The following is a 27,102-nucleotide window of genomic DNA, read 5'->3' as shown; positions in this document are numbered from 1 at the left end:
AAATTGAAAAGGAATGGTGGCATGGCATGACCTAACCTTAGGTTTTATTATTGGGTGGATAATATATGCAACCGATGCTGTCGAGTCCACGCTGCTGAAGATCCAGCTGCGCTGGATGGGCCACGTCTCCAGAATGGAGGACCATCGCTTTCCCAAGATCGTATTATATGGTGAGCTCTCCACTGGCCACCGTGACAGAGGTGCACCAAAGAAAAGGTACAAGGACTGCCTAAAGAAATCTCTTGGTGCCTGCCACATTGACCACCGCCAGAGGGCTGATAACGCCTCAAACCGTGCATCTTGGCGCCTCACAGTTTGGCGGGCAGCAACCACCTTTGAAGAAGACCGCAGAGCCCACCTCACTGACAAAAGGCAAAGGAGGAAAAACCCAACACCCAACCCCAACCAACCAATTTTCCCTTGCAACCGCTGCAATCGTGTCTGCCTGTCCCGCATCGGACTTGTCAGCCACAAACGAGCCTGCAGCTGACGTGGACTTTTTACCCCCTCCATAAATCTTCGTCCGCGAAGCCAAGCCAAAGAAAAATATGCAACCACACGTTTTGGTTAGATTTTCATAACCCAGTCTATTGTCCATCATGGGTTACACTGGAGATTAACTTTGCTAAAAAAAATTCCATTCCAGTGCTTCTTGGATCCTCACTCCCTAGATAAGTTCATTGACAATTCAGTTGTCAGAGAACATGGGTTCACGTCAGGAAGCATTTTGGATTTTATGATTTTTTTTTTCTTTCGAGTCTGATTTTATTCAATCATCTTCGCAAGATTCTGCTTTTCAAATTTGGCACAGAAAGGGTATTGGGTGTTTCAGTGATTTTTTTGATAATAGTTTTGCATAATTTCCACAACTCTGTGAGAAGTACAATTTACTGAATATTCATTTTTTAAAAGATATTTGCAAATCAGACAATTTTTTAAAATCTGAAATATCTGGTTTTCCTAGGATATGAGATGTGAATGTCGTGGATATGTTTTTTTAGTTTACAACTTTTGCATAGGGGTTGAATATCCTTTATTTATAATGAAATGGCTGACCTAAGGTATGCCCCGATACTTAAAATGAAAAATGCTTGGGAACAGGATTAAAATTTGTCCACACTGGAAGAGATCTAGGATTCAATTTTTAGTTTAGTTAATACTATGTCATTATCTTTATTACATTTTAAAGTTGTACCCAGGGCCCATATTTCCAAAGCCAAATCTCATATCTATCCAGAAGTAAATTTGTGTTGTAATAAATGCAAGAGAGATGAGGCCTCTTTTGTTCACATGCTTTGGTCCTGCCCTTGTCTTGAAAAGAACTGGAAGGAGGTTTTCCAAACCTTATCTTTAATCTTGGATATCAAGTTAGAACCAAATCCTTTGGTAGCTCTTTTCGGTTCAATGGGAGAAGATGATGTTTTGCTGACTCCAAATGAACGTCTCACCTTGCCTATTACTTCTCTTTTGGCTAGACATGCTGCACTACTCAGGTGGAAGGGCGCTATCCCACCTACTCATGCTCATGGCTGAAAGATATTATGCTTTGATTGTTTAGAAAAGATGTGATATTCAATTAATAATTCTTGCATAAGATCCCAAGTGTCGTGGGGATCATTTTTGAATTATTATCACAATCTTTAGATGTAATTTATCATATGAGTGTTGTTGGTTTTTTTAATTCACTTTTAGGAGTGAAGTTTATTGTCTTTCTACCACGCAACATTGTTAGGGGATGGGGTTTTGATTAACTTTTGATTTTTTTTTCCTTTTGTTCCTTTTTTGCCTTTGTCTATTTACTTTTGTTATATTGTTACGGATGCAATGCAATAAGTTGATTTGTGTAATTTCTTACTTACGTTTTACATTCCAATATGAACTATGTACTGCTTTGTTTTTTAATGTATAAAAAAAATCAATAAAAATATTTTAAAAAGGAAACAACAAAAAGACGGAGATATTCAATGGTAAATGATGTGCACCAAAACAATGCCCAGCCTATGGAAAAGTCTGTAATAATTGTAAAGGGCCAATGTTTTTCCAAAGGTAAACAAAACAGAAGTGAAAGTGTACACACTGAACATTCTATAGAAGAAACTGTTCTCAGTGACACAATTTTGTTGGTATGGTGGTGCAGAAAGTTTCTAAATCAAAGACACTGAACAGCCAATTGTGAACAGAATCGAGCAAGACAAGTGGACTGTGTCATGACATACAAATGGAACAAATATGCCTTTCAAGCTGGTCACTGGGGCAAAGATCAATTTGACCTGAGAGCGTTGTAAAAGATTCAATTTTTGAGTCATCCCGAAGCAACAAATATTAAGAAAAAACACATCTTTCTTAAGGCTTCTTTTAAAAGAGGCACAAGCCTTGCACATTAAAAACAATTGGGGCTCCCAATCTACCAAATTAACATTTAAATTAACTATTCAAAGCCACTTCCTAAATGAATTGTTTAACAAGTTTACAGGAGCTTAGAGCGATCTGACAGAATCTGTTCCCATTTCATTAACGGCTGACCGATAGTGATCTGTCAAGATTACTACAGGAGGCATAGATCTCATCTCAGTATCAAGCTATATCTCTCCCTTTGAACTTGAGCAAAAGTTTTGTGAATCTTAAGAACACAATTAATTCCTGATCTAATTTATGTGTTAAATGTTGAAACTCATATGGCTGTCACTGTGTATTAAAGACAAGAACTCCTAGACAGGATTTCATCTGTTTGTAAGATATGAAGTCTCAACATTATTGAATGTACATGTGAATGGAAGATTGCCGTCACTCATTTACATTTCTTAAGAAAAGACAATAATTGGTGTTAGCCAGGAACTATAAATACTTCAAATGATTCAAAGAGATGCTTATCAACTTGTAAGAAATCTTCTGTCAAAATATCACATAAATACTGTGCCATTTCACTGTGATCTTTGAATGAGATCAGATATTGACAAGGGTGAGGTGGTTTACCTGACATCAATATCACTCATTCCCACTCTAGCGTGACTTAATAAATGTGTTTCTGTATGCATTTTTCTGTTTTTGACAGCATGGACCATTACAGTATGCCATCAGGGCAATAAAGATAAAGCCATACATCCTGTACTGCTCAAAGCCTACAATGGACAAACTTTCAAGTTAAGCCTCGTCAAGAGGGTGTTCCACATTAACTGTGACCAAGCATGGAACAGCGTAGAGGAAGTACTGGATCAATCTCCAGACATCTTCAAGGAGTTTGGAGTTCTACTATTCGCCTATAAGATGCAATTAAAGGAGAACGTATAGCCAGTCGTTCGAGCCCCGAGGCGAGCTCCAACATCTCAAACAGGAACTTGACGAAATGGCAGCACTAGGGGTCATAAAGAAAGTGGAGGAGCCCACAGAATGGATGGATTCAATGGTGTGTGTCAAAAAGAACTGTGACCTATGTCTTCTTCTTTGGCTTGGCTTCGCGGACGAAGATTTATGGAGGGGGTAAAAAAGTCCACGTCAGCTGCAGGCTCGTTTGTGGCTGACCAGTCCGATGCGGGACAGGCAGACACGATTGCAGCGGTTGCAAGGGAAAATTGGTTGGTTGGGGTTGGGTGTTGGGTTTTTCCTCCTTTGCCTTTTGTCAGTGAGGTGGGCTCTGCGGTCTTCTTCAAAGGAGGCTGCTGCCCGCCAAACTGTGAGGCGCCAAGATGCACGGTTTGAGGCGTTATCAGCCCACTGGCGGTGGTCAATGTGGCAGGCACCAAGAGATTTCTTTAGGCAGTCCTTGTACCTTTTCTTTGGTGCACCTCTGTCACGGTGGCCAGTGGAGAGCTCGCCATATAATACGATCTTGGGAAGGCGATGGTCCTCCATTCTGGAGACGTGACCCATCCAGCGCAGCTGGATCTTCAGCAGCGTGGACTCGATGCTGTCGACCTCTGCCATCTCGAGTACCTCGACGTTAGGGGTGTGAGCGCTCCAATGGATGTTGAGGATGGAGCGGAGACAACGCTGGTGGAAGCGTTCTAGGAGCCGTAGGTGGTGCCGGTAGAGGACCCATGATTCGGAGCCGAACAGGAGTGTGGGTATGACAACGGCTCTGTATATGCTTATCTTTGTGAGGTTTTTCAGTTGGTTGTTTTTCCAGACTCTTTTGTGTAGTCTTCCAAAGGCGCTATTTGCCTTGGCGAGTCTGTTGTCTATCTCATTGTCGATCCTTGCATCTGATGAAATGGTGCAGCCGAGATAGGTAAACTGGTTGACCGTTTTGAGTTTTGTGTGCCCGATGGAGATGTGGGGGGGCTGGTAGTCATGGTGGGGAGCTGGCTGATGGAGGACCTCAGTTTTCTTCAGGCTGACTTCCAGGCCAAACATTTTGGCAGTTTCCGCAAAGCAGGATGTCAAGCGCTGAAGAGCTGGCTCTGAATGGGCAACTAAAGCGGCATCATCTGCAAAGAGTAGTTCACGGACAAGTTTCTCTTGTGTCTTGGTGTGAGCTTGCAGGCGCCTCAGATTGAAGAGACTGCCATCCGTGCGGTACCGGATGTAAACAGCGTCTTCATTGTTGGGGTCTTTCATGGCTTGGTTCAGCATCCACCCTGGATGAGACATATAAGGCAATCAAACAACTGAAAAATGGCAAAGCAGCAGGTATGGATGGAATCCCCCCAGAAGTCTGGAAGGCTGGCGGCAAAACTCTGCATGCCAAACTGCATGAGTTTTTCAAGCTTTGTTGGGACCAAGGTAAACTGCCTCAGGATCTTCGTGATGCCACCATCATCACCCTGTACAAAAACAAAGGCGAGAAATCAGACTGCTCAAACTACAGGGGAATCACGTTGCTCTCCATTGCAGGCAAAATCTTCGCTAGGATTCTACTAAACAGAATAATACCTAGTGTCGCCGAGAATATTCTCCCAGAATCACAGTGCGGCTTTCGCGCAAACAGAGGAACCACTGACATGGTCTTTGCCCTCAGACAGCTCCAAGAAAAGTGCAGAGAACAAAACAAAGGACTCTACATCACCTTTGTTGACCTCACCAAAGCCTTCGACACCGTGAGCAGGAAAGGGCTTTGGCAAATACTAGAGCGCATCGGATGTCCCCCAAAGTTCCTCAACATGATTATCCAACTGCACGAAAACCAACAAGGTCGGGTCAGATACAGCAATGAGCTCTCTGAACCCTTCTCCATTAACAATGGCGTGAAGCAAGGCTGTGTTCTCGCACCAACCCTCTTTTCAATCTTCTTCAGCATGATGCTGAACCAAGCCATGAAAGACCCCAACAATGAAGACGCTGTGACCTATGTATGCATGACCCAAAAGACTTGAATGCCAATATAAAGGGGGAACATTATCAGTTTCTGACAAGCGAGATGGCCAGTACAAAGTTTTTCAATAAATTAGATGCATCCCAGGGCTTCTGGCAAATAAATTTGTGTGAAAATAGCACAAAATACTGTACATTTAATACACCATTTGGCTGATACTCCTGTTTGGATGCCTTTTGGAATTTTTTCACTCCAGAAGTGTTCTACAAGACAATGGAGCACATCATAGAAGCCATACATGATCCTATGGGGATCCACACAAGAACAAGAGCAATGGCTCATCAAAGTGCTACAACGCATCCAGAAGTATGGATTAAAGTTAAACAGAGAAAAGTGTCAGTTTGCTGTGAAGGGAATCACCTTTCTGGGAGCAAGGTGACAGCAATTCTAAAGATGCCCAAACCCGATGACAAAAAAGGCATATGTAGAGTGCTGGGAATGATCAATCTCATTGGTAAATTCATGCCAAACCTGTCTTCCAAAACAATGTACCCAAGAACGTTGTTACAGGACAAATGTGAATTCAAGTGGACGGACAACCACAAAGAAGAATGGGGACGACTGAAGACCATTCTAACTACAGAACCAGTACTTTTGACCTTCTTTGACACATCCAGAAGGCCAAAAATATCCAAGGATGCTTCAAAAGTTGGAATAGATGCTGTACTACTTCAGGCTGTGTGAGAAGATTGGAGGCCAGTAGCATACACATCAAGGACGATGACAACATCTGAATGTCGATATGCACAGATCAAGAAAGGGTGTCTAGGTCTGGTCGATGGACTCAAGAAATTCAAGTTGGTATGGTTGACCAACATTTGTGGCAGAGACAGAGCACAAGCCATTAATATTGATATCAAGAAAAATCTCAGTGAAATGTCACTGAGAATCCAAAGAGTGATGATGAAACTTCATTGTTATGACTTTGAATTGGCGGACACACCAGGGAAACCTATTGTGCTAGCTGATTCATTATCCAGGGCAATGATGCAGAGTGAAGCACACAATGAGAGTTCCAGAGACATATGTGAATCTCCATGTGAACCTGATCACTGAATCTCTTCACATATCTGACATAAAATCCAAGCAGATCGCATCTAAAACAGAAATTGACTCAGTTCTACAGAAGGTCATCAAGAATCTGAATGAAGGATGGCCTAGAGGTGAATGTCAGTCGTACTACAACATCAGAGCTGAGCTGAGTGTTATCAATGGGATCTTCTCAGAGAGAGCAGAATTGTCATTCCTCAATCACTGCGACAAGAGATGCTGAAAAGGGTGCATGAGCGGCATCTTGGAATGGAGAAATTCAAAAGGGCCAGACTGCTGATTATTGGCCAGGGAACAAATGCTGACATTGACAAGATGGCTTCCAGCTGGGAGACCTATTTGAAACATCAAGCAGCAGACACATTAGGAAGTAGTGCAATCTCCGGATAGTTTGATAGATAATCAATACCCAACAAGTAATTATTTCCATCCATGTGGAACAGATCAGCCCCAACTTTCTGCCATGGTTCTGCTGATATGTCAGTTATTATCATGGGTTCCTTTGTCTGCTTTGCCTGATGTTTCAAAAAGATCTCACAGCTTGAAACCATTCTGTCAATGTCAGCGTTTATCCCTGCTGACACAAGCATCTGTGTTAAGAAGATCCACATGTGTTGTCAAAGCACTAAAAGAAAAAGAACTGCACTCTTAAAAGCTTTGTGCTGCTGTTGTTAATGTTTGTGTTGAACTTTAAATTGAAATTAATTTGTGTGTCATTTTGTTAGATTAAACATCAAGGAAAGGGGATAGAGTGCTAGTGATCCTCCTGACCATTAGGAGTCAGAGTCTTGTTGGTTGCAGCTTCAGTTTGGATTCAAGATGGATGCCTCCATAGTCATGAGTTTGTTCTGTAGCTAATAAAGTATACTTGTTTTAAAAGAACCCAAGCTTCTTTATTATAATAAAAAGAAACATCACAAGCAGTTTACTTTTAACACGAGAGATTCCTGTGTACCGTAACTATCAGCATGTTGAGAAGGGCAAAAGGGCCTGTTTCCATGCTGTGTATTCAATGTACTTACTGATTTGTGTGAAAACAGTGATTTATTCAAGAAGAGTATTTTTTAAATCTGTAAAGACTTCAGCAGCTGTTTTTTTTTCATTTACACTGCGAGGGTCCTTTATGAATTTAAACATTTCTGAAATTTCTTTACCTCGTTACTGAGGAAGAGAATTCTCGCTGCTCTGGACTGTTAAAACCTTATTTTTGGAAGACCTTAATATGACATTTGATACTATAGTAAAACCCCAGTACCCAGCACCCATAGGCATTGGTGAATGCCAGATAAGTGTATTTTCCAGTTGCTTGAGATGGTATGTTGCTTGATTAGTGCACTAGAGACGCCAATTTTAAACTTTTGGGTTTTATTACCTATTTATTTTCTGTGAAACTTTTGCCTATTGCTTGAGGCTGCCAGTTGCTTTAATTCTGGATAACAGGGATTTTACTGCATCCTTCCTAAAACTTAATTATTTTATTTGCTTTATTACTCTCTGATTTGCTTCTATTCACAAAGCCCCATATCTCTCAAATCTTTGTAAGCATCTTCCCAATCTGTTGTTTCAAATATTTATTCACATGTTCCCCATGACTCTCTGCTGATTAATTGTATCTGCAGAATGTTCCCACTCATTCTGAAAGTGAAAAAGTATCTATTTGCACTGTGTTAAATTTCATCCAAAACATCAACTTGTCTTTTCACTCTGGCTTCACAACAATTATGAACAGGACCTCTGCCACCCATATAAACCCTCAACAAACTTGCATGAATCTCATCTGGACCTGGTGATTTTCCTACTTTAAGTCTAGCCAGCCTTTCTGTACTTCATATCAATTTTTAACATCCTTATTATCTTATTAATGATATGGAAGAGGGGATCAAGTGCAGTGTTTCTAAGTTTGATAGTGAACTAAATTGAGTGGAACATCAAATTCTACAGAGGATGCAGTCTGCAGAAAGATACAAATGGGTTAAGTCCAAGGGTCTGGCAGATGGAGTACAATATTGGTAAGAGTGAGTTTGTCCACTTTGGAAGGAAAGAAAGATCAGATGATTTAAATTGTTTTTGTGCAGAGGGGCATGGGAGTGCTGTTCTGTGGTTTCCAGATAATCGAGAAGGCAAACAGAATGTTGATCTGCATTGCTAGAGGGGTTGAATTTAAGAGCGGGGCGAGGGGGGGAGGGGGGGGTTCTGCTGCAATTGTACAGGTTGTACTGGGGGCAGTTTTGGTCTCTATTTGACAAAGGATATACCTGGCTTTGGAGGCAGTGCAGAGGAGGTACACCAGGTCAATTCTGAAGAGGGGATTAGCCTATGAAGAGAGATGGAATCGCCTGGGACTGGACTCGCTGCAATTCATTGTGAGATCTAGGGCCTTACAGAAACATAAAATGAAGAAAGGTGTAGATAAGAGGCAGCAAAGTCATTTCCATTGGTAGATGAGACGAGAAGTAGGGGTCATAGCCTCAAGACGCAGGGAATAAAATTTATCAAACAAGGGAAAAACCAGATTGGACGAGATTAGAATTAGATAAAATAGGGGAAAAGATACCTGAACACATATTATATAAATGGGATGAAAAATTGGTACAACATAGAACTTCTCCAGTATTACATCATCTCCTCAATATTTGGAAGAAGATTCATGTAGAAAGAAATAAAACAAATTACCAACTACCAAAACTAATATTGACGCAAAATAAGCTACTCCCTTTTACAATAGATAACCTTTCCTTTAGAGAATGGGAAAAAAAAGGGATTAAAAGAATAGAAAATTGTTTTACAGGAAGTAGATTCTTATCCTTTGAACAAATGAGAGATAAGTACAATATAACTGGAGATACAGCGCTGGCATATTACCAACTGAGATCCTACTTGAAGGATAAATTAGGAAGCAATTTGAGTTTGCCAGAGGGAAGTAACCTTGAATATGTGATTACAGATACAATGTTAATCAAAAGATTTATAACAAATATGTATATTAAACTGCAAGAAAAGGAGAATGAGGAAACAAATGGTAAAACTAAACAAAAATGGGAACAAGATTTAAATATAAAGATAAAAAAGGAAACATGGGAGAACTTATGTTCTGGAATGATGAGAAACACAATAAATACGAGGCTACGTATGATACAATATAATTGGTTACACAGACTATACATTACACCTCAAAAGTTAAATAAATGGGACCCAACAGTATCTGATAGATGTTTTCGATGTAAAAAAGAAATGGGAACAACAATTCATGCAATCTGGACATGTGAGAGAGTAGAAAAATTTTGGGAAGATCTCAATCAGATATTAAATAAAATAACAGAAAACAATATACCAAAGAATCCAGAGATCTTTCTCCTAAGTAACATAAAAAACAAAGAATTTGGAATTGATTTGGAGGATGCACAAAAAAGATTTATTAAGATAACCCTAGCCGTAGCAAAAAAATGTATTATGTCAACCTGGAAATTGGAAGATAATTTGAAAATACAACAATGGTATACAGAAATGAATAAATGTATTCCATTAGAAAAAATAACATATAGTTTAAGAAATAATATTGAAATATTCGAACAAGTATGGGAGCCTTACATTAAATACAATAGCGAAAACCTACCGGGGACAAACATTACCTAAGTTGATGGAAGGAGAAGGAAAGAAAAGAATGGACTCAGTAGAATTTCTGGTGTATTTTTGTTGAATGACAACATTGTCTGATGGGTTTAATGCAACCTAGATTGTATACCTAAAATGGATGAGAGGGAGGGGGGTGGGGGGTGGCTTGGGAGGAGGGAGGGAGGGGGGGGAGATAAAGTCACTGTATATGTGTGAAAAAGAAAAAGTGTATATCATGGCTAATGTGATTTATGGTGTGAAAAATAAAAAAATTAAAAAAAAAAGACGCAGGGAATAAATTTAGGACAGAGATGGAGAAGAACTGCTTTTCCCCAGAGTAGTGAATCTGTGAAAACTTCTGCCCAAGGAAACAGTAGAGGCTGCCTCATTAAATATATTTAAGACACAGTTCAATAGATTTTTCCATGCTCAGGAAATTAAGGGTTATGAGGAAAAGGCAGATAAGCAGAGCTGAGTCCAGATCTTGTTGAATGGTGGCAGAAATTCAACAGGACAGATGGCCTCCTCCTCTTCCTATTTCTAACGTTAATGTGCAACCATTACTGACCTTTTCAACAATGCAGAATATTCTTCAATGGAAAAGACAAATGCATGGTTTCATTACATACTTGTTCGGTTTATGTCCCTGGTGAAGACAGTTCATAGTAGGTGTCACAATAACATTCTATTTCTCCTGGTCTCATTTATTTCATTCCTTTTCAACAAGGCACTTCCCTCCACCCAAAAGTGAGTTCATGTTTTCTTCTTCTGAGGCAGTTCCCTCAGATCGAGGATGACTTGCTTCCATTCTAATATTGTGGATTCTGACGTGGCTGAAGGCGATGAGGGATCCACAAACTCTGCTCTGTTGGGCAGACAGGTGGATTGGAAGGTAGATAGTTAGCTCGCAAAACATGGACTCAGGTTCTCAGTGGCATCCCAAACAGTCATACTTTGAGAGTCAGGGGTTCAAATCAATCAAACTTTCTTGAATTTTATGCTTTGCCCAGCTGGTCACGTCTTACTATGATAGTCCTTGAGCATCCATTTCCAGTCTGAAAATAAACAACCTGGCCTGCCCATGGGAGACAACTGAGTGCAATTAGATGCAGGGAATGATCGCCTGGGTGAAAATACTGACATTGGTTCTCTTAATATGCCAGCGGAATTGGAAGATTCCAGAAGACAAAGGTTGTGGAACTTCAATGCTTTCAGCTCCCTTCTGCATGTGATCCACATCCCAGAAGTATCCAGGAGAGTGAAAATCACTGCTGCCTGTTTGATAATGAGCTTTGTAACAATTTCAAAGTTTGACCTTCAAATGTTCAATTTTTCACAAGGCTAACCGCTGTGCTATGTACAGAAGGTGATGATGAATTTCATCATTTACGTTTACTTTCACTGAGATGTGGATGCCGAGATATTGGGATTGATCAGTGTTTTCTGGGGTTCCGACGTGGACCTATTGTGTCATGGTATTACTTAAAGTTCTAATCAATTATGTTCATCTTATGTTCACCTTTCAATGTAAAGGAAACTCTGACTGTGATTGGCCTGTATTTGTCTTCCATAAGGACATTCCTATTCTCTACATGAATTAAACTCACTTGGAATATCACCTATTATTAAATTGCAATTTTGCTTGCCAATATTTGAATCAATTTTACTGTGACCAGATCAGCATTCAACTGGTTGTTCTCCAAACAATTTATTTTGCATTGTTCCTTTTTTTGCATAATTAAAATTAATACTATTGTTGCACTTTCAAAGTGTTTCCCTTGCTTAACATCTACCTGATGCATCTTATTCCCTCTCAATTCAATCAATTCCCCTTTTCTCGTTGCATTGGGATCACACTCAAAATAAAATGTTCCTGGATACCCTGACCTCTTTTTTTTTACATCAATGCCAGCTACTTGTTTAATAGGATAAATGTGGACCTCTCTGACATTGCTTAGTGGGTAAAGCAACAGGAAATGGGAATTTTAAAAGCAGTAAGAAGTGGAAATGTCCCCGATGAAGGGTACTTGAGAAATATATGAAGCAGCAGGAACTTACAGAATATCTAATTCTGTTCCCCAAATAATTTGGAGTAGAATCACAGTGACACCACTGAAGTCAGTTACAGTCATTCTCATTTATCATTGATGCTGATCGTCAAAAACAATGCGTTCATGAACGTTCAGGTAGTTTGGTTTAAAACATTCTTCAATTAAACTTGTACGACTTACTGACATTAGAAATTTAAGAGACCTATTGGTGAATACAATGATTGCATTCGTAAATTGGCATGAAAATAATAGAAATATCAAAGCATCTCCAACTTTGATTGGATTGTTGAATGTGAGCACACAGTAAACTGCAGGAATTGTAAAATGTTACCACTAGTTCAAACAGAGATCTGAAACGAAGTGCCCATTCACTCCAAAAGGTCCATGTTAGTACTTGTGCACCACTGTAGTAGGTATTGACCCTTCTCCTTTCATACCAGCAAAATATATTTTTTCCTTCATTGTGTTTATCCAGCTTCCCCATAAATGCCTCAGCAGGGAGGTCCATATACTTTATTGACATTGTCTGGATGAAGATTTCCCAAAATTCTTTTATGGAGATTTACAGTGCAGTTTCGAACACTCAACACAAGGAAATGCATTCCTACAATTGTTTTATTAAGCATTAAAACCTGAATTCAGGCCACTCTATAACCTTTACTCTCCTTAAAAGGAGCCTAGCCTGATAAAGATGTACTGTACTAGTGAATCTTTCACGTACCACATCACGCTCTTTAACACTGTACTGTAGTGGCAGCTACTCTGCTCCTGAACGAACACACACAACCAGATGGGTTGAGCTCAGTGAGCAGACTGGTTTATTGCAGGCTGCTGGGCTGCACTTATACTCCCAGCCCGGACCTGGCTGAGAACCGCGCTGGAGGGCGCTGACGTGGTCCCCCAGCGCGAGCTTCTGAGCCCCGCGTTGGAAGGAAGGGAAAACCCCTGACGGCGCCATTTTGGCCGGCTGCTCCACTGTGTGGCTTACAAGCAAGGCTGGTTCACCTGCTTAGTGGAGAGTCGCCACACAGCACTCCCCCCCCCGCCCCCCAGAACCGGCGCCAATGTCCTTTTTCGCCAGGCGACCTCGCTTCTTGGGCTGGACTACGACCACGGGCTCGGTGGGATCGAGATGTGCTGGCTTCAGCCTGTCCACGGTAAACAGCTCCTGCCTTCTGCCAATGTCCAGTGTGAACATAGAGCCAGAACGTTGTACAACTCTGTACGGCCCCTCGTACGGTCGCTGCAGAGGTGCCGTAGTCGGGCCCCATCGAACGAAAACGTACTCCACGGAAAGCAGTTCACTGGGAACGTGAGACGGGTGGGTGCCATGCCTGGGCAGCGATGGGGGTTCGAATGAGTCCAAGCGTGCCCTGAGGTGAGGAAGTAGTTCGTGTGGCAACCGCTGGCGATTGTTGACGAACTCACCTGGTAGTGCCAGCGGTACACCGTAGACCAGCTCAGCTGATGATGCCTGCAGATCTTCCTTGGGAGTGGAGCGGATGCCCAGGAGCACCCAAGACAGTTCGTCCACCCAGTTGGAACCGGTGAGGCAGGCCATGAGTGCCGACTTAAGGTGGTGGTGCAGATGTTCGACCAGTCCATTGGCCTGTGGGTGGTAGGCTGTGGTGCGGTGCAGCTAGATCCCCAACCTGTTGGTGAGCTGTGCCCAGAGCGCAGATGTGAACTGGGCGCCCCGATCACTGGTGAGGTGACCCAGGAAGTCGAACCGGGTGACCCAACCATGCAACAGTGCTCGGGAGCTGGAGTTGGTGGATGGGTCTGGCATTGGGATCGCCTCTGGCCAGCGAGTGGTGCGGTCCACCATCGTAAACAGGTAACGTGAATGTGGCTGAACCGTTCCAGAACGTGCTCGAACTCCTGTACGGGCACCCTGGTGTGTTTGTGCACCTTGGACGTCTGCAATGGGTGCTTGCTCTGGCCCAGCCCGCAATCTGCTTCCGCAGCCCATGCCATATGAACTGTTCTGCCACCATCTGGACCATGGAACTGATGGACAAATGTGAAAGATCGTGGATGTGATGGAAGACCTGCCTGCACCACTGCTGTGGAACCACTGGTCGCAGGGTGCCCATGGAGATATCGCACAGGACGGTGCCTTTGCCACTCGGAGTCGGGAACGCCAGGCCCGTGATGGTGGTCTTGAAGGCCCTCATCTCCTCATCAGACTTCTGGTCCTGGGAGAGCTGGTTGAAGTTGAGGCCGGGTGTCAGCGCGCAGAAGGCCAGTCGCAAGAGTGCATCGGCAACCACATTGTCCTTCCCCGCCTTGTGCTGAATGTTGATGGTAAATTCCGACATGAAGGAGAGGTGACGCTGCTGGCGGGCCGACCAGGGATCCTTTGCCATTGCGAGCGCCTGGGTGAGGGGTTTGTGGTCAGTGAAGATGGTAAAAGTCCTCCCTTCCAAAAAATAGCGGAAATGCTGCACCGCCAGGTACATCCCCAGTAACTCGTGGTAAAAGGCACTATAATTGCGTTCCGGCGGGCGGAGCAAGAGGCTGAAGAATGTCAGAGGCTTCCAATGTCCATTCACCTCCTGCTCCAGGACGGCACCGATGGCTGTGGCAGAGGCATCGACAGAGAGTGCCAAATGCAAGTCGGTGTGCGGGTGGGCGAGCATGGTAGCCTTTGCGAGGGCATCCTTGGTGGCCTCGAATGCGGTGCAGGCTTCTGAGTTCCAAGAGAGCGTTTTGCGCTTGGCTGCGATGAGGTTGAATAGTGGCTGCATGATGCGCGCAACTCCCGGGATGAAGCGGTTGTAAAAGTTGACCATACCCGTGAACTCCTGCAGCCCCTTGAGGCTGTCCGGGCGTGGGAACTCCCTGATAGTGGCGACCTTTGCAGCGGTGGGCGTGGCTCCTTCAGCCATGATGGTATGGCCCAGGAACTGCATGGACTCTTTCCCGAACTGGCACTTGTCCGGGTTGATGGTAAGGCTGAAGTCAGCCAGCTGGGAGAAAAGGGCACGTAGGTGGGCCTGGTGTTGTGCCCAGTCCTTGCTGGCAACGAGGATGTCGTCCAAATCAATAAGAACAAAATCCAAATCCCTACCCACAGAGTCCATGAGGCGCTGGAAGGTCTGAGCGGTGTTCTTGAGCCCTATCGGCATGCAAAGGAATTCGAACAAGCCAAAGGAGGTGTTGATGGCCATCTTGAGTATGTCCTCAGGGTGCACCGGGATTTGGTGATATCCGCGCACCAGGTCAACCTTGGAGAAAACCCTCGCCTTGTGCAGGTTGGCCGTAAAGTCTTGGATGTGAGGGATGGGGTAACAGTCAGGAAATGTTGCCTCGTTGAGCCATCGATAGTCTCTGCAGGGACACCAGCCGCCGGAGACTTTCAGGTCCAGGTGGAGCGGCGAGGCCCACAGGCTGTCGGACTGCCGAATGATCCCCAGTTCCAACAGGTGCGAAAGCTCCTCCTTCGCCACCTGGAGCTTGTCAGGCAGGAGCCAGCGTGCCTTGGCGTGAACGGGTGGGCCCTGGGTGGGGATGTGGTGGAACACCCCGTGGCGCAGCGAGGCAGCGGAGAACTGTGGCTTGAGGAGTGTCAGGGACTTGTCCAGGATTTGCTGGAACTTGTCTCTGGGCATGCTGATCATGGCCATCTGTGGTTGCTCTGAGCAGGAGGTGTCGAGGCGAATGGCCTGGAAGGTACAGGCATCCACTAGGCGCCTTCCTCGAATGTCCACCAGGAGCCTGGGTGCGAGGAGGAAGTCTGCACCCAGGATGGCAGTTGGGAGGGACGAGATGGTGAACCTCCACGCGAAATTTTGTTGGCTGATCTGGAAGTGGACTGTCTTGTACACAAACGTCTGGACTGCTGTTGCGTTGGCCGCTCAGAGGGGATGTCCACAAGGCCGGTTCCTGGACTAGATGGCCATGGCCGGGATGACGCTGATCTGGGCTTCAGTGTCAACGAGGAACCGCTGGTCGCTGACTGAGTCCCGCAGGTAGAGGAGGCTGTGTCCTTGGCCAGCTGCCGCAGCCATTAACAGCGGCCGGCCTTGTCGTTTTCCTGGAACGTGCAGGGCTGACGACACTTCTGAGCCTTGGCTCCCCAGTGCTGGTAGAAGCAGAGGCCTGGAGCGGATGTTGGCCTTGGTTATGCTCTTGGGGGCCCCTGCAGGGGCCGGATGCTCTACCACAGTGCTAAGGGCGGGCTTGGCGTGGTCGTGCCCGTGCCTCGTGATCTGGTGGACTGAGAACCATGCTGGAGGGCGCTGACGTCACCTGGCATGGGCTTCTGATCCCCATGCTGGAAGGAAGGCAAAACCCCCAACAACGCCATTTTGGCCGGCTGCCCCTCCCCGTGGATTACAAGTGGGGCCAGTTCGCCTGCCTAGTGGTGAGCCGCCACAGTACTTAATTTTTCTGTGATACAAACTTATCATAACTTTTCTGTCTTTCTCCAGTGCCCAATAATCTCTGAAGGCCAATAAAGTGGAGTGTATAGTGTGAAGATGTACTAAATCAAAGATGAACATTGCTGGGATTTGCAACTAATATCTTACTTAGTTAACTTAATTCACCCACTTGGTGATAACACCATTGCTGCCAGATCCAGGAGGGGATGTTAAAAGGGTGGGTCTGGACCTGTGCAATCCCCTACTCACCTAAACGCACACGCTGTTCCTTTGAGGAGTGGGGTATCCTCATACGAAACCCCACAAACTGACTGAAAGGAACCATCATTGTCCTACGGGATGGAGAGCCATGAAAAAAACCCACAATGATGAAAGATGTACTCCATCCAAAATGCCTTTTTTTGCAACAGGATTTTGAACCAGGTATGTTACAGATCTTGCTGATCTACTTTGAAATGAACTGAAGAACTATTCCCATTGATATTGTCAATACTGATACCTCAGCTAACATTAGCAGAAACAGATAATCCATAATTATCACATTTGTTTGTGGGTTCTTGTTGCATGTAAAGTGACGACAGTTTAAATACGTTTCATCAGTTACAAGGACCAGGTGATTGGCAGCAACACGAGTTGAACAAATTAGGGAAGCTAAAGCTCACGGGCCTGCGGTTCCTGCATGTTTTTACATTCCTAAACAGAAGAGATAACTGCTTCTTCTTCCCTCCCCACCTACACATCCAAGTCTTGATACATTATTTTTTCTTGAATGCCTGTCCATGAAGACAGATAGACTCTCAGAAATACCACCTAATTTCCTAATGTCAGGGCTCATGTTACTAATACCTCTCATGCAAATATAGGGTTCACTTTAAATTGCTGTAAACTCAATAATCAAGATAATAATTACCCATACTAAGAGAAGTCTATTAAAATTAGACAAAAGAATTGCCGATTCTTTGTAGAGATTGGAACCAAAAAAAGGTAATTTAAAACTGACCAAAATGTGGCATACATAATCTGCCAAATTATCCATGAAGAATTAATAACGTCATACATGTCAGTAGCAGGAAGTGATTTTTGTTTTCAGGTAGATGATAAAAGTTTGCTAATACTAAAAGGCTAAAGCACATGTAAACGAATTATACTCCCCTGTAGTAGTCTCACTGCAATAGGCCTAGGCTCAACAGACAAAATACGTCCAACACATTTTTCAGTTGTGAAAGCATATCAGACCACCACACAAACCCCCAAACCCCACCTCCCCCACCCACCCCTTCCTTTCCCCTCCATTTATGCTTCTCATTGCCTTAGAAAAGCAACCAAAATATTGAAAGACCCATCCCACCCCACCCATACTCTGTTTGCCCTCATCCTGTCTGAAGTGTGTGATCACGCACTGCCAGATTCAAGGCCAGTTTTCTTTCCATCATTATCAGACGCCTGAACGAACCTCACACCAGTAAAATAATGTTGCCATTGCTCTGTATTAATTGATCTTTCTCTGCAACTCTGCTCTTTTGCACTGTGTTTGAATTGTTGTACCAGGTATGGATTACCGAGCTGGACTCTCACATAGCAACTAACCCTAACCCTAATGTGATAATAAATTTGCAGTTACAACTGCAACTGGCCTGAAACATCGATAGAAGATTAGACTCTTTGCCGCAGTACATTTGTAATTTATCCACCTTCTCAGGCACAAAGGTAATTACTTACTGATACATGATACTACAGGTTGTACCTCTTTAATCCAGCAATGTTGGGACCTGGCCATTGCCAGACCACAGAAAGTACCAGAAAACAGAAATTGACCCATTAGGGAATGCTTATTAGCATTAGCAACAACTTCGGCACCTCTTGGATGACATCCTGAAGGACTAAAATACAGTTGAATATTGAAACTGAAAATTGAATACAGTTAATAGAATTGTATCACCGAAACACTTGGCTGCAGTATAAACAGATTTTGGCATATTAGTGCTGCTAACAGCACCGCCCTGGTGACAGATCCACAAACAAATGTCTGCATGAAGCATGGGAGTTGCCGGACCACAGAGCAGCAGATTAGAGAGATACATCCTGTAGCTACTTAGGTGAGTCATACTCAATGCTTGTGACTTTGTTTATGGCCATTGTGGAGAAGGGAACATGAACAGAGAAATTCATACCCGAAGTTGTTGGAAAAATGTGCAGATTTGAATTGAAAGAACGTTCAAGGGCTTTTAAGGAAAAAGAGCATTTGTCTACAAAGGTGGAGTTTGAAGAAGATAGAGTGATAATGGTGGATCTGAAAGGGAAAGAATAACCATATTAATGGAAATGGAACTGAGAAAGTTGGATCTCAGCAGTTAAGCATGGAGAGGATGTGAAGGAAGATCAGAATAAAAGAATGCATGAATGGGGCTTCAGTGAAGGAACGAAATAGCAGAGTTCTGAATCTTAAGTGACAAAGTTCACGAGCTCCTTGTACTCCTTTGAATTAAGGGGAAAATGGATTGAAGAAGGTGGTTGTTTTGGAGAAAGGGGACATTTTTGCATTCTGCTCTCGCATAAAATCAAGTCTTGCTCAACAAATTCAAGATATTCCAATAATTCCAGAAAACATTATATTTCAGTTGAGAAAATACCAGTGTTGTTTCTATTAACTCAAATCACTAACTACAGAACTCATTTATAACATGGCAACTAAGGTCCGACATCAGATGGGATTTTGCTTCAAACTACAATCAAACTGCAATAATGAACTTGGTACAATAAAACTGCGCTTAAAAATATATGATCAATGAACCAAATAGCATGCACTTTCACATGCCAATTATTGCTGAAATATCTGTGAAATACTGCTTATGAAAGCAATTTAAAAATACAGAAGAAAAATATACCAATCTTGCGGCGAAAGCATTTTCTTTGACATTAAAGTTCAGATCATGTGTGCATCATATTAGTAATCAGTGCAGGATTAAATTTGGTTTACTGCATTTTAGTACCGGTAGTTGTAAAAGGAGTTATTACCTGAGGTGACTCAGCAGAGGTTGTAGTCGCTCATCTGACTGTACTACAGGCAATGATCTTGATGTCAACTGCAGAAAAAAAGATAATTTTCCAATGAAGTCACTAATAAAAGGCTAAATTAACAAGTCCACAATAGAAATTTCCAAGTAACACAATGTATTTCTTCAGGTCAACTGTTCTTATTTACAAGTTTAGAAAAGTACACTTTTTCACAAGGAGGACAGGCAGGAACATTAGGACAGAAGTTCAGCCCATCAAGCCTGATCTGCCATTTTATTAGATGTGCTCAAATTTGAATGCTCAGTTTGCTCACCTGCCTTGTTCCCCTACCCTTGATGCGCGGGGGGAAACAATGAGAAGGTGAAGGGACTCTATGGGTCAGGCAACATTCATGGAGAGAAATGGTCAGTTAGCGTTTCGGAGTTTTGTTATTCCAGACCCATTGGATGCTGCTTGACCCACTGAGTCCTTCCATCTTCTCATTGTTTGCTCATAGATTCTGGCATCTGTGGTTCTTGTGTTCCCCTTAATACAACAGTCTATCACCGAAATCTTCAATAAATTCCTTGTCTCAACAGATATATACAAAATGCTTGGGAAGAGGACATGAGGCAGAAGAGAGAGTTCCAGATATCCACTACCCTTATGCTTACGGAAGGATCTGCTCCGGAACAGGCTAGCTCTGATCTCAAGGTTATGCTCTCGGTCTCTGGACGCATCATCTAAAGGAAATAATTTCTCTTTGACTTTGTTATTCACTCTTTCCATCAGTTCATTTTGATCATTGCTTAAACAATGATAACCAAAGAGATGCAAATCTAGTCAGTTAACTTGGTGGTCATAGTTTCAGCTTTTATGGTGCAATAACATCACTTTAGCCAACCTATGCTGTATCAAATTTAAATTCAAAATAACATTCAAGGCTCTGGTGCTCAGAATTGAATTTTGTGTTCTAAATTAGGGCAAATGAACTCCAGAAGGCTACATCTCTTCTCGCTGCATAGGAAAACATGTAGAATGAGGGGTTGTTTGAAAATTACCCCTCTAGAGTTTGGTGGTGGGGAGAATATAGATACAGCTAAGAGGGAGCTGGAAGAGAACAGGTTACGGGGAAATAATTAGATGAATAGGGTTTTTGGGACTGTTTGGACACCAGCAAAGACTCCAGGGCTGAATGGCCTCAAACTGTGCAAAAGTTTGACTAATAGGATGTGGGAGATTGCAGTGATTTTGTGCAATCTATTTATCCAACCACTGACACCAGTTTCTTGCTGAAGCTAAATAGTGGGACGTTGCACATCTATCCATCAGCTCCTTTACCCTATCATGACACATCATGACATTTGAAGGCCAGGATCTTTGTAATCAATACCCAAGTTTTTGCCTGAGGGACAATGCAATGATTCTGATGTAGTGATATGGAGAGGTCATTCTCCTTCACACTACCATGGCTAACTCAATGCTGTGGGAATGTACACATGCTCAGTGATGAGATAAGCAGCCAAGTATGCTTTGAGTAATGGAAATAGAGAACCAGAGTTTAGGCCTCTTGGACTGGGTATAATAGTCGAATTTCTTTTCAGACAGGAATTCCAAAAATACGAGGAAACATTTTATTGACCAAAACTTCTAACTTGTATGATTTTCTTTAACATTGCTATTTCCCTTGAATACTTCTGCATTTAAAAACATAATATACAAAACAAAAAAATGTGGATTGAAAGAGTGAAAGCTTGCAAAGAAATAGACACGAATGAATTTATTTAATTCAAAAACAATTGGAAATACTAGAACTCTGAATTAACAATGCTGGAGAGGATGAATTCAATATCTCAATTATTTGATCAGTCCCAAGCAGTCAATTCTCCCACCTACAAAATGATAAAGTGGAAAAGCTTGAATCAGTTTGTGCATCAATTTTATATTTCATAAAACTTCGAATCACTCTGATTTATAAATAAATCAATTTTTCAACCATGTATTTATAAAAAAAAATTGTATAGGCAAATGCAACCTTTCCCCTCTTAAGGAGCAGCAATGATGCACAAGAGACCACATTCCAGGAAAACACAGGACATCTCATTTGCATTTAGATGACAGTTTTCAGTGGAGAGAGAAAAAAGCAAGATTGTAACTTGCATCTCAGAACACTTTCCTGACATGATCAAGAGCGAAAATGAACTGAATGATATGCATGCCTCAATGACTATAAGACGAATTATTAAGTACCAAGGGAAAGTGGGGGGGGGGGGTGGTGGGTATCAGCAGAAGGGCAACTTGGGGGGGGGGGGGAGTGGAAGAGGGAGAAGATAAATTAATAAACAAATTGTACAATATATTAACCTGCTATTCCATTAAGCAGCTAATTTTATTACCAGAAAATATCAATACAAACATCAGTAGAATTGCTTTTGGGAATACCAGTCGAATTTCTCGAATGACCAAAAGCAAATTATCCAGCGTTTAAATATTAGGTCACAAAATAGAGGCTTTGAACATGTCACTATACTTGACTCAATATCCAAATATTTGCTGCTGAATTAGAGCTGCCTCACATTAAAAAATTCCATCTAGCAAAAGGGTCCTTTCTCACTACATCTGAAATGAGGTGAACTCAAACTCAATCTGGTTTACGTCATACAATAATACAAAATAAAGCAAATAACAATTCCACCAAAGCCTTCATTGTTACTATACATTTTATTTTTTCCAAGTCTGAAACCAGATCTTATTTCATGATTTGGGTACCAAGACAATTGAGGCATTTTATTGTTCCAGATATCTATATGGTCCTTCCTCCATTGTACACCAATGGCTCATTGGATTTATTACATTTTCATGAACCAGCATTCATGGTTCATGCATGATTGATCCTGAGAAGGTTTTGGAGAGCTGACTTCTTGAACTGCTGTAGTCCTTTGGTGAAAACACTCCTAAAGTGCTGCTGTGGAGCTAGATTCATGATTTAGACTCAATTAAGGAGAATCAGTTATACACTTCCATCTGCGAGGATATGTGCGTGAAATCCTTTTCCTTTTTGGCGAAAGTGGTCACAGGTTTGGGAGGTGCTGTCCACGAATCTTCGCCAAGGGAACAGCAGATGGAACACTTTATTGATATTGTGGCAAAGACAGTGCCACGTGCCACAGAACACCAAATGTAGTGGCGAAGCTCTATGGCAGTTAGTCATTTGCATGGCATAAATATTGTGTGTTACTTACCAGTCCATGCCCAAGAGTTTCCAGGGTATGGGCTGATTTGTTTGCTGAGTTAAGATTGTGTTATGATCACTTCTGACTTTATAATGGAAAGATTTGATAAAGCAGCTGAAGATAGTTAGTATTGGGATACTGGCATTAGAAATACCTGCCAATGTGTTGAGGCTGGAATTACTGACCAACACACAACCATCTTCTCTTCAAGTAGTTTTGACTCCAAACATTAGAAAACATTCCCCTTGATGTTAATGGATTTCAATTTCACCAGGTTTATTTGCTGCTGTGATGTCAAGATCAAGTACTTTCAGGTCACCTCTGATACTCAACTGTCTGGTCCATGTTTGGACTGGGGCCGTTAAGGGATCTGGAGAGAAGTGGTCCTGATGAACCACAAACTGGGCATCAATAAGTACTATTTAATAGTACTGTTGGTGATGACTTCCATCTCCTTACTGATAATTGGCAATAGATCAGTAACTTGACAGATTCAATTTACTTGTTGTGAATCCGATATATTTTCCACATTGAACGATAAACAGCTATGTTGCAATTTAACTGGGGCAGCTTGGTACAAGATATGGAAAATTACATCACAATATAGGTAACTATACGTTTAATAGTTGTGTCAATAACGAAGAGTTAATGGTTAGTTATAATTTACCAAACCCATGGGAATTTGTGCATCACAAACGTACTGAGTTCTGGAATTATGAAAGCTCCATTTTTATAATGGTGCAGTAATTATGAAAATGGCCAGATCTAAATTTACACGAGCTTTTCAGTTTTGACAATACATTCAAATCTGTCACAATACAGCACTGAGGACATCTGAACTTAAGTGCAAAATGAATCTGTATACCCACAAAGATCCAATGATTTTAGTAATTTATCTATGGTACATACAACACATTTTAAGATTCAAATCTCCAAATTGTCAGAGGCAAACAAAATATATTTATATAGGATGCTTTCATAGTCTTGGGTCCTTTGTACGTATTGCGTGGTGGGAAAAGAACTGCAGCGCAGTCACTCTTACAATGTGTGTAAATATAACAGTGAATTGATGAATAGATAGCATAAACTTTTCAATTACTACTTGACACCCAATTGTATCAGAATTGGTAATGCTGGATGAAAGTAAATATTGATGGAGCACTGGAAAACTCCTTTGATTTTTGTTTTCCCAAAATCTGCCTTGAGATTTTAAATGTATATTAAAAGAATGAGTGGATCACCAACTCCAATGGTCTCAGATACCCTCAAATGCAACACTCAAACATTATTTTACATTCTGCAGTTCCTGAAAAGGGACAAATTAAAAGAATAACAAGTGGATAGCAATAGAAGTTACCATTCTTCGAAACTAAACACTTGAAATGAAAGACAAATGTATTCAAAATGAAGGTAATCAACTTGGCTGATTAAAAATTTAAATTGCATAAAAGTAATCTATCTACATAGAATGTACAATCATTGCCTTTTAATTTATGAAAATAAATGATCAAATTCATATTACAGTAAAAAACTGTGACCTGGAATTCAAGCAACTGGGAGCCTCAAGCAACCAGCAAAAAAGTGGAAAATAAGTAGGTTAAAAAATACGAAAATTTTAAATTGGCGCCTCTAGTGGTTAGTTCGCCAATCACACAATCTCACGCATCCAACAAATTCATTTATCTGGCATCTTCCAATCACCAGAGGATACCAGGGATTTTACTGTACCTGACAATGTTATGTTAGTGAATATGCAATTTGATCCCACCACCAGACATATCTTCCCCTCTCCTCCATAGAGACCACCCCTCCATGACTTCCTTGTCCACCTTTCCCTTCCCACTAATCGGTCCCTTGGTGCCTTCCCCTGTGACCGCAGGAAGTGCCGCACTTCCTCCCTCACCATCATTCGGAGCCCCAAACAGCCCTTCCAAATGAAGCAGTACTCCACTTGTGAATCTGAAGGGGTCATCTACTGCATCAGATGCTCCCGCTGTGGTCTTAACTACTTGGAGAAACTGGACACAGACTGGGAAATTGTTTCGTTGAGCACCTTCACTCTGTCCACAGCAACGGCAAGGATTTTCCAGCAGCCAAACATTTCATTTTTGCGCCCCACTCCTGTCTGCCTATGGCCTCATGCCCTGCCAAACCAAGGGCACCTGTAAATTGGAGGAACAATTTGGGCACTGTCCATCAGGATGGCATTAACTTCGACCTCTGGTTTCTATTACATCACTCCCCGTTCTCCCTCTCTTACCCATCCCTTCTGTCTCCTTTCTTCTAGCTCTCCACTCCTTGCCCTCTACATTCAGAGAGCTATCCCTTTCCCCGTCACTATTCAGCTTTTTTTCTCATGCCCTCCCACCCATATCAACCTATGACCTCTTGCCTGTGGGCCAGTGCTCCTCCCCTACCATTTTATTCAGGCGCCTTTCTGCTTTTGCTCATACCTGAATGTTGGGCTCAAGCCTGAAAAGTTGGTTCTATATCTATATTTCTACTATATAAGGAACACTATGTGACTTACTGAATTTTCCTGCATTTAAGTGTAAACATAGAATTCTTCTGTTTGAACATTGAAGGCCAAAGATTTTTTTAAAGAAACAAGAAGTGCTCAAAATTTCCACTGCTGGAGAGAGAATCAGCAGTGAAGCCACATTGAAGATATTTGGCCCAGAATCAAGTCATCATCTGGAAATCTGGAATGCCCTGCTTGACAGGCAAGTGGCATCAGATTCTAGAATAACTTTCAAAAGAGAATTTGGTTCATTCTCAAAGTGAAAAAAAAGGGATAAAAACAATGAGGCACCTAATAATCCCACTACTGTGCTTTGTAATAGTGCAATTTAAAGTATTGTAGGGTGACAATTTATCATACTGAATGGATCAAAACTCAAGGACTTCCCCTTGGTTGATTTGACCTTTGGTCTAATCTATTAAACATCATAAATATATCAACTGAATCAAAGTAATGCTGTAAAACTCTGTTATCCATAATTCAAGCAACCAGCAAAAAAAATCAAAAGATAAAGAAATAAATAAATACAATAAAACTCCATTATAACATGGTAATCGTGAAAAAGGTGGGGATGCGCTAAATCGGGGTTTCACTGTACTTCATATTGCAACAATATACCAATGACACTGGTCCTGCCGGCAGCCCAATGCCAGAGTCCAATGACTCATCATGCTATATCCGAACGTGCTTAAATTAGGGCACATAAAATCGGTGTTTCACTGTAAATTCAAGTTTAAAATTGGAAAAGTAAATGTTCTCTGAAGTAATGCATAAACTTTTGGTGAAGTTGGGAGGAAATAATCAGCCAACGGAGTCATGCTTTGCTTGTAACAGCTGTTTGAATAAAGTTGTGTGGAACAGCATTGGCGTCACCCAGGATGAAGAATTGGTTGATGCCACTTTGCTGTTGGGGTGACTCTCTTAAAGTGTCTCCTTATCCCTGCTTAGTAAGAGTCGCCCTGGCCAGAGGCATTCTCTGTAAACTGCAGTGGGGGGGGGGTGGGGGGGGGGTGGGCGGAGATTTAATTATCTAAAAATGTAAAAATTGTTATTATTCATGAAGGAACCTACAAATTTCAGATTCAGATTTATTGTCAGAGTACTTACATGACATAACATACAACCCTGAGAATCTTTTTCCTGCAGGCCAGGTAGAATAACCACTTATTGGCAGTGCAAAAAAAACTGTACACTATGTGCACATGTAAACAAATAAACAAAATGTAAACAAACAGTGCAATACAGAGAGAACAAGAAGAAAATCAATAATCTGCACAAGTAAGAGTCCTTAAATGAGTCCCTGATTGAGGAGTCGGATGGTGGAGGGGTAGCAGCTGTTCCTGAACAGTGAGTTTTGTAGCACCCAAATCTCTTTCCTGATGGTAGCAGCAAGGACAGAGCGTCTGCTGGGTGGTGTGGATCCTTGATGATTGCTGCTGCCCTCCAACAGCAGTGTTCCCCATAGATGTTCTTAATGGTGGTAAGGGATTATGCCTGTGATGTCCTAGGCTGTGTCCACTACCTTTTTCAGGGCTTTATGCTCAGGAATATTGGTGTCCCCATACCAGACTGTGATGCAGTCAGTCACCACACTTTCCTCCACACATCTGTGGAAATTTGCCAGGGTTTCTGATGTCATTCCAAACCTCTGCAAGCTCCTAAGGAAGTAGAGGTGCTGACGTGCTTTCTTCACAATGCAATTAGTGTATTGGGTCCAGAAAAGATCCTGAGATAGTAACTCCCTCTGATCCCCCATTGATCACTGGATCGTACACCTCTGGCTTTCCTTTCCTGAAGTCAACAATCAGCTCTTTGGTTTTAGTGGCATTGAGTGCGAGGTTGTTGTTGGTGCACCATTCAGCCAAGTTTTCAATCTCCCTCCTGTATGCTGACCCAGCACCTCTTTTTAATAGAATCCACTACTGTGGTATTGTCAGTGAATTTG

The 27,102-nt window shown here is 42.2% G+C and overlaps 1 protein-coding gene across 3 annotated transcripts in view; it reads right to left on the bottom strand.

Moving 5' to 3' along the window:
* Window positions 1-27,102, bottom strand: part of prim2 (DNA primase subunit 2) — a 289,744-nt gene that overhangs the window by 97,002 nt on the left and 165,640 nt on the right. For all 3 annotated transcript variants that reach the window (XM_069886087.1, XM_069886089.1, XM_069886088.1), the window contains one exon: window positions 19,425-19,492. In XM_069886087.1, coding sequence (XP_069742188.1) covers window positions 19,425-19,492 — 68 coding nt within the window. The remainder of the gene's footprint in view (window positions 1-19,424; window positions 19,493-27,102) is intronic.

The sequence above is a fragment of the Narcine bancroftii genome, chromosome 6 (assembly GCF_036971445.1).
Source record: "Narcine bancroftii isolate sNarBan1 chromosome 6, sNarBan1.hap1, whole genome shotgun sequence".
NCBI classification, from domain to species: Eukaryota; Metazoa; Chordata; class Chondrichthyes; order Torpediniformes; family Narcinidae; genus Narcine; species Narcine bancroftii.
Note: the sequence above shows the minus strand (reverse complement) of the source record. Positions and strands in the feature narration are given on the sequence as shown.